This window comes from Colobus angolensis, unplaced genomic scaffold (assembly GCF_000951035.1).
Source record: "Colobus angolensis palliatus isolate OR3802 unplaced genomic scaffold, Cang.pa_1.0 Scaffold84, whole genome shotgun sequence".
NCBI lineage: Eukaryota > Metazoa > Chordata > Mammalia > Primates > Cercopithecidae > Colobus > Colobus angolensis.
The window spans coordinates 5166415-5175491 of NW_012122265.1; the positions used below are offsets into that span (position 1 = coordinate 5166415).

The following is a 9077-nucleotide window of genomic DNA, read 5'->3' on the forward strand; positions in this document are numbered from 1 at the left end:
TGCACCCCAGTCTGAAAGAGCGAGACTCCGTCTCAAAAATAAATAAATAAATAAATAAATAAATAAATAAATAAATAAATAAATAAATAAATAAATAAAAATAAAAACTTCAACAAACTTCATGCCCAGTGGCTTCTCTTACAAGAAAACATTTAAAGGAGAAATAATAGAATTTGTACACAAAATCTTTTTAAAAATTGAAGGGAAGAGAGTATTTCTCAACTCAATTTATAAGACCAGCATTACCCTGATAACAAAACCAGATTAAGATATTACAAGAAAAGAAAGAGACTTATTAATACAGATGCAAAAATTCTTAAGAGAATTTTAGCAAATTGAATCTAGCAGTATATAAAACGTATAATATATCATGACTAAGTTGGTTTTATTTCAGGAATACATTTATTTTATATTCAGAAGTCAGTGTAATTCATGATATTTAAGAGACTAAAAACAACCTATATTATTGTCACAATATTTTAAGAAAAATTATTCAGCAAGTCCATCATATACTTCTGATAAAAAATTCTGAGCCAATTAGAAATAGAAGAGAACTTTATTAACTTCATACAAAATCTATAAAAAACCAAAATGTTACATCATACTTAATGATAAAAGACTGAAGTCTTTCCATAACATAAGAAACAAGGCAAATATGTCCACTCATACCACTTCTACTCAACATTCTGCTGGAGATTCTAGCCACTGCAATATGATATGAAAAATAAAGGCATCCAGATTTCAGGAAAGAGTTTAAAACTGTCTTTTTTTGCAGATGGAATGATCATCTATGTGGAAGTATCTACCAAATCTATCAAAAAAGCTTCTAGAACTAATAACTGAGTTTAGCAAAGTTGCAAGACACAAGATCAGTTAGCAGAAATCAGTTGTATTTCTGTACACTGGCAATGAACAATCAGAAGTTAAAATTTTATAGATATCTTTTACAATAGCATAAAAAATGAAATACTAAGAATGTAACTCTGACAAAAGATATGCAAGACTGAAATGTATTTCACAAAATATTGTTGAGGGAAGTTAAAGAAATAAATAAACAAAGATATGCTATATTCATTGAGTGGAAGTTTCAATTTTAAAAGAAATGTCTCTTCTCCCCAGGCAGATCTATAAATTCAAAGCAATCACAGTCAAAATTCCAGCAGGCCATTTGAGAAACTGACAAGCCAAGCAAGACCTTATCTCTAAAAATAAAAATAAAAAAAATTGACAAGCCAATTGGAAATGTAAAGAACCTAGAAAAGCCAAAACACTCTCCAAAGGATTAGTAAAATTGAAAAACTAACACAACCTAATTTCAAGATTTATTGTAAAGCCACAGGTAATCATGAAAGTGTAGTATCAATGTAAAGATAGATCAGTGGAACAGAATAGACCCATGCATATGTGATAATTGATTTTTTAATCGAAATTTTTATTTTGAGAATATTGTAGATTAACATGTAGCTGTAAGAAATCACACAGAGACCCCTTTTGTCCCTTCCCTGGATTCCCTCAATGGTAACATCTTCGAAAACTCAGTTTCAAAGCAGGATAATGTCTTTAATACAGTCTACACAGAACATTTCCATCACCACCACGACCATTCATACTGTCTTTTGATACCTATATCCATTTCTCTCTTGCCCTCACCACCTTTCTAAGCCCTGTAAACCAAAACTTTGCTCTCTGTTTTTATAATATTGTCATTTCAATAATGTTTTGTAAATAGAATCTTACAGTATGTAATCCTTTCTGATGGGCTTTTTTCATTAATTATAATTCTCTACAGACTGACTTAGGTTGTTGCACATATCAGTAGTTCATTATTTTTTATTTCTGAATAGTAGTATATGTTATGGATATACTACAGTTTAAGTATTTATCCACTGGATTGTCAGTTTGGGGTTATTATTAATAAAACTGCTATAAACAGGATTTGGGTGAACATAACTCTTTATTTCTATGAGACATATGCCCCAGAGTAAAATTGCCGGGTTGTTATGGTAGTTGTATGTTTCGTTTCCTAATAAACTGTCAGACTTTACAGTGGCTGTACCATTTTACGTCCCTACGAGAAACGTATGAGTGACCAGCATTTGACTTTGTCACCAACATTTTTGTGCTTAGCATTCTAACACATGTGTAGTTATAGCCCATTGTGGTTTTATTTACATTTTCCTAATGGCTAATGATGTTATGCATCTTTTCATACTGTTGAATGTTGAGTTCTGAACATATATATATCTGTGTGTGTATATATATATGTAGGTATATGTGTGTATTTTGTATGTTCTTTATACATGTTGATATTTTTTATACCATTCTAGACACTAGTCCTTTCTCAGATACCTATTTTGAAAGCATTTACTCCCAGTATGGCATTTGTCTTTTTTATCCTCTGACCAGGTCTTTCACAAAGCAGTAGTTTTTAATTTTGATGAAGTCCATTTTATCAATTTTTCCTTTTATAGACTATACTTTTGGTGTCAAATATAAGAACTCTTTGCCTATGCATAGATCTGGAAAATGCTCATATATTTTTTTCTAAAAGTTTCGTGGTTTTAATTTTACATTTAAGTCCATGATAAATTTTGAGTTGATTTTTATGTAAGCAGTGAGGCTTGATTTATTTTGCCTATGGTTGTTCAGTTGTTCCAACACTATTTCTTAAAAAGGCTGTCTTTCCTGCATTAAATTGCTTTGCTTTTTTCTCCCCCCTGCCAAAAAAAAATCAGTTGGTTCTATTTGTGTGTGCTTGTTTCTGGATTCTCTGTGCTGTTTTGTTGATCAATGTGTCTTTGCCTCTGCTAATACCACGTAAGCTTTATTAATATAGCTAAAAATTAGTCTTGAATGGGGATACTAATTCTTCCCACTTTATTCTTCATCAAAATTGTTCAAGCTATTTTAGTTCCTTTTCATGTCCATAAAAATTTTAAACTCATGTCTATATTTACAGAAAGCTTTGCTAGGATTTTGAATAGGAATTGCATTAAATGTGTATATCAGTTTGGGGAGAATGGACGTCATTACTTTGTTGAGTCTTCCGATCCATGAACATGATGTGTCTCTTTGTTTATTTAGAACTTCTTGGATTTCTTTAATCAGCACTGTGTAGTCTTCAGCATATAAGTCCTATACACTTTTTATATACTTTTTTGGGAAAATTATAAATGATACTGTAACTTTAATTTTGTTCTCTGAGTGTTCGTTGCTAATAAAAATGAATTGATTTTTGTATGTTTATTTTTTCTTCTTGCTGAACTCACTAATTCTAGATTTTTTTAGACTTTTTGGGAATATCAGTGTAGTTTTTTTAATGTAAAGACCCTCAGGCTATTGACCCACCACTTTCATTCAGTTAGTCTTCCCCTTATCTAGCTTAGATTCTATCATACATTATCATAATTATTCTTTTGCAAATATCAGTAACTGCCTTACCCCTTTCTTTATCTTTTACCCTTATGTAGCAAGACCCCAAATATGGATGATCCTCTCTTTGCCTTCTCCATGCTGATCCCCTTACAGCAGTGCAAAGGTAAAGAGGCAGACTCGTGTTTTTATAAATTCATGATCCCTAATCTCAACTTGCATTTATTTTTGCAAGTTCACTCCCCATACTTATTTTGTACCTTTCCCCCAGTCTTCAAACTTCCCACTTCTCCCTTCCTCCTTCGGCTAATGACTCCCTCTTTCATTGACAAAATAGAAGACCCCAGATGAAAGCATCTTAGCTTCCAATTACTTAATCCACAAATTTGCATATATATCCATCTTTCTTTTCTTTCCTTCACTTAAAATGGAAGGACTGTCCTCCTTTCAAAGGCATGTCCTACCATAATTGCTATGAATCTTTTTCTTCAAGAATTTTATTTCTTCAGTTATCCCCTCTCTACATCATCATTTCAATCAGCATCAATTTTTTTCTTGTTTTTCCCATCGTTCTTCCCTAGATCCTTTGCATCCCTCTAGCTAGCATCCCGTTTCTCTGCTGCTTTCTAGCTAAACTTCTCAAAAAAGTTATTTATTCTTACTTTCTCTACCTTTTTATTTCCATTTGTTTTTCAGTCCACTTGTCAAGGACTTTAATTACTTTTTGCCGAATCTATTTGACATTTTTCTATCCACATTCTAGTTGGCCTTTAGGTACTATCTGATAGGTGGCCCCTCTCTTCTTTAACGTTCCTACTTCTTGGTTCTGGTATTCTTCCAACCTTGTGGCCCTTCTTTGTCAGTCTTTTTGATAGCTCTTCTTCCTGCTCTTCTCAGCCCATAAATGTTGGAGTTCCTCAAGATGCAGATGATCTTCCTGGGCTTTACTCCCTGTATTTTTTTCTCATTATTCTCTAACTAAATGATTTTATTTATTCCCCATAGTTTTAAATACCATCTGTAAGCTGATCAGTGTGTGTGTCCAGACTAATCTCTAAACTTCAGAATCACCAAACTGCCTACTTCAGTTACCTACTTGGATGTCAAACAGGTCTTTTAGACCTCAAATATCTACAATTGAAGTCTCCACTCCCCACCCACAATTGTCCTCCAGTCTCCTACCCACTTCCCACCAATCCACATTTTAATCAGTTGCACTATTAAAATCCTGGTGGTCATCCTTGATTCCTTCGTTCCATCGTCCTTCCCACACACATACCACCACCTCCACTGCCTTTATTCAGGACACCACTATCTCTGGCCTGCATTACTCCAGTTGCTTTATTATTCCCCTGCCTTTTCCCCTTAGCTCTTTCCAATTCATTTACCATGTAAGACTGCCAATCACACAGTCCATCTCACTTAGAATGTAAAATCCTTACTGCTGCCTTCATGGTCTTGAATAAACAAGTTCCTGCTTACTTTTCTGGCCTCTCATTTCAAAGTGCTCTACATGTATTTATGATTTATTGTTCATCTGTTCTCATTCATGTTCATTCTTATTCATAGTTGCCCCTCCCCTTCTATCTGCAGCAACCTCTTATTAGTTTCTAGAATGCACCAAACTCTTTCTGCCTTGGAGCTTTGGCACCGATTTTCTCTTCCTGACATGCACTATCCTTGCTCTTCCCTTAGAATGCTATCTTTGCCTGTTCATTTTCTTTCTCACCACTTAACTATAAGTTCCCTGTGGGCAAGGACCATGCACAGCAAAGACCCAGTACATAGCACAGTACCTAACACATAAGCATTTAGTAAATATTTGTTGAATAAAGTGTGGTCAATAAGAATCTCCTAGGATTTTATGAGACAAACTGATCTCTATTCTGTACCTTGCCAACTAACCCCAAGGCTTCCTGGCTACTAGTAAAGGAGATCCTAACAGCAAAACTTTAATTCTCTTATTTATACATTTTTTCTGAAACCTATAAAGTCTCTACCTTGAACGTACATTGCTGTTATAATTAGAAAATATATAGATTTGGAATATATACATATATATACACAGATATTTTAAAATGTTTACAGCCAGGCGTGGTAGCTCAAGCCTGTAATCCCAGCACTTTGGGAGGCCAAGGCAGGCGGATCATAAGGTCAGGAGATCAAGACCATCCTGGCTAATATGGTGAAAACCCTGTCTCTACTAAAAATACATAAAATTAGCTGGGCCTGGTGGCAGTTGCCTGTAGTCCTAGCTACTCAGGAGGCTGAGGCAGGAGAATGGCATGAACCCGGGAGTTGGAACTTACAGTGAGCTGAGGTCATGCCACTGCACTCCAGCCTGGGTGACAGAGCCAGATTCTGTCTCAAAAAAAAAAAAAAAAGAAGAATAGCTCCAAACTCTTAAGTTTTTTGTAGTCTTTTATCTTTAGAGAGTTCTTGGGAAATAATCTTTCTTGTAGAAAAGCTATTTCTTGAATTTTGCTTTAATATTCTTTTATTAAAGTAAAATTGAATGTATTGCTGGGTTTTTTTTGTTTTGTTTTGTTTTGTGTTTTTGAGACTAAGTCTCACTCTGTTGCCCAAGTTGGAGTGCAGTGGCTTGGTCTCAGCTGACTGCAATCTCTGCCTCCCGGGTTTAAGCGATTCTCCTGCCTTAGCCTCCTGAGTAGCTGGGATTACAGGCTCCTGCCACCACACCTGGCTAATTTTTTGTATTTTTAGTAGAAGTGGGGTTTCATCATGTTGTCCAGCTTAGTCTTGAACTTCTGACCTCGTGGTCTGCCCACCTCGCCTCCCAAAGTACTGGGATTACAGGTGTGAGCCACTGCACCCGGCCTGCTCCTTCTTTAAATAAACGTAAACAAGTTCTGTCACCCAGAAATACTTCTTATATGTAAAAGATTTCCATTGTTTATTGTTTCTAACAATGAAAGTAGAAATTGATAAATTATGGCTCATGGGAACACTATTCTGTGTTTAATAATGATATTGATATATGTTTAATGACAAAGGTAAATATCTGCTATGTTAAGTGAAAAAAATAAGCTGCAAAATATATGTGGCAGTACGTTTTTCAAAGACAAAAAAATACTTGGAACTTACATGCAACTATGTGTGTATGAGTAAATGTGTGTGTGTTTGGTTTTGTAAAAAGAATGCCCAGAAGAATACACACCAAATAGTGTATTTAAAAAACAAGTTAGAGAATAATACGTATTGCATGATCCTAATTTTGTTGCAGAAGAAAATTTTAAAACTGTGCACTGTTGTACTGTTCTGCTTTTTAAGGCTCAAACAGTACCCATCAAACCACTGTCATTGACGTCCTATGGGAATTAGAGGTGGGGTACTTGCATTTTTTTACTTGATGGACTTAGTATTTGAAATGTTTATAAAAAGCATTTAATACGTTTATGAGTTTTTTAATGGATAAAGATAATTAAGAAAGGGGAAAATTATTACAAAAGAAGTACAATATCCTAACCAGTGAAATTCACCAACAGCTAAAATTTTAACATATATACATGCCATATTAATATATAGACTCGTGATGACTGGATTTTTTTTCCTCTCACCTCCCAGGAATAAATGAAGAAGAGGAAAAGAAAAAAGAAAAAAGCAAAGAAAAAATCAAATTGAAAAAAAAAAGGAAAAGGTATTTTTTTAACAGCATTTTAAAAAACAAAGCAGGCCTATGAGTCTAGGATGGATTATAAAATTTTATTTTTTACGTATAATACGGTTAATTTAATATTTTTTCTTCAACAACTAAGCTTTTCATTGAGCTTAAGTTTAAACTCTTTATATTTTGTCTTCATATACATGAAGTTGACAAAAATATTTGTATTCTTGTAATATTACCATGGCTAATAAATTAACTTATTAATAGAATTTAATAGAACTTGTCATGCTGTCCAGATGCAATGGCTCATGCCTATAATCCCAGCACTTTGAGAGGTCAAGGCAGGAGAATGGCTTGAGCCCAGGAGTTTGAGACAGGCTTGGGCAACATAGTGAGACCTCATCTCTGCAAAAGGAAAAAAAAAATATCCAAGTGTGGTGGCATGTACCTGGGTTCCCAGCTACATGGAAGGCCGAGGTGGAAGGATTGCTTGAGCCCAGGAGATGTGATCGCACCGCTATACTCCAGCCTGGGCAACACAGCAAGACCCTGTCTGCTGCCCGCACCCCCCCACAAAAAAAAATGTATGTATATATAATTATATATATGCACCTACATACACACACACACATTTGTATTTATATTTATATATATTTAGCATGACAAGTTCATATATATATATATATATGTATATGAATGATGGCTGATGAGGGTTGTGAAAGACCTGAAGGAATTGTTAGCATCATAACTTTCTTCCAGTCTTCAGCCACCTGTGCATTTTTACTATTAACTCTTTTAAAAACTAACTGGTTAAAGAAACTATTGAAAGTAGTAAGTGGCCATTTCTCTGGTTAATGAGTGCAGTTTCATTCATACTAGCATAAATTTGCACATCCAGGCATGTTTTAAAAGCATTGAACCATAATTCTAGTTTAGACACAGTCTCATACAGAATAGGTTCTAGAAACCAGGGGCTGCCACTTCGTAGTCTTTATAGAGCATTTAATACATGTATTTTAATATTTCAGGTATCTTATAAATTGGGAAAGTAGCTCACTTTCAAGTGTTAGGAGTTAACTAATAATCTTTAGTATAAAAACAAATAGGAATGTAGAGCTCAGGGTTTTCTGTTCATGTATTATTAACTCATGTGTTCCAGCACAGCAAGATGGATTGCTTATAGGAAATGAGATTATCTAATAGTCTTCCAAATTCTAATACAGATAGTTCCCAATTTTTCTGGTTCGATATATCTTTCAACTTTATGATGGTGCAGTAGAAATGTACTTCAAGTACCCATAGAGCCATTCTATTTTTCACTTTCAGGACAGTATTCAACAAATTACATGAGATTTTCAACGCTTTATTATAAAAATAGGCTTTGTGTTAGATGATTTTGCCCAACTAGAGGCTAATGTAAGTGTTCTGAGAATATTTAAGGGCGGCCAGGTTAAGCTATGATGTTCAGTAGGGTAGGTGTATTTTGTGTATTTTCAGCTTCAGATAGATTTATCAGGGCATAACCCCATCGTAAGTTGAGGTACATCTGTATATTTCTTTTCTTTTTCTTTTTTTTTTTTGAAACGGAGTCTTGCTCTGTCGCCCAGGCTGGAGTCCAGTGGCGCGATCTCAGCTCACTGCAAGCTCCGCCTCCCGGGTTCATGCCATTCTTCTGCCTCAGCCTCCCGAATAGCTGGGACTACCGGCACCCGCCACCATGCCCAGCTAATTTTTTTGTATTTTTAGTAGAGACGAGGTTTCACTGTGTTAGCCAGGATGGTCTCAATCTCCTGACCTTGTGATCCACCTGCCTCGGCCTCCCAAATATTTCTTTTATAGTAACAGATTATTTATTTGGGCCTGTTTACCTTGAGCATCACAAACCTGAAATTAAATTAACTTTTCTGCGCACACTTAGCAGAGATAGTGCCACCTGAACGTGTTGCTATGCCACAGCCTAAAATTTTGTCTTAAAATTGAGACTTCAGGCTAGGCACGGTAGCTCACTCCTGTAATCCCAGCACTTTGGGAGGCCAAGGCGGGTCGATCACCTGAGGTCTGGAGTTTGAGAACAGCCCGG

At 35.2% G+C, this 9077-nt stretch overlaps 1 protein-coding gene across 1 annotated transcript in view; it reads left to right on the plus strand.

The window, feature by feature from the left end:
- The window catches only part of SREK1IP1 (SREK1-interacting protein 1), a 44655-nt gene that overhangs the window by 33283 nt on the left and 2295 nt on the right, over nt 1-9077 (plus strand). Inside the window, exon 4 of the mRNA XM_011930128.1 lies at nt 6958-7030. Within this exon, the coding sequence (XP_011785518.1) occupies nt 6958-7030 (73 nt within the window). The remainder of the gene's footprint in view (nt 1-6957; nt 7031-9077) is intronic.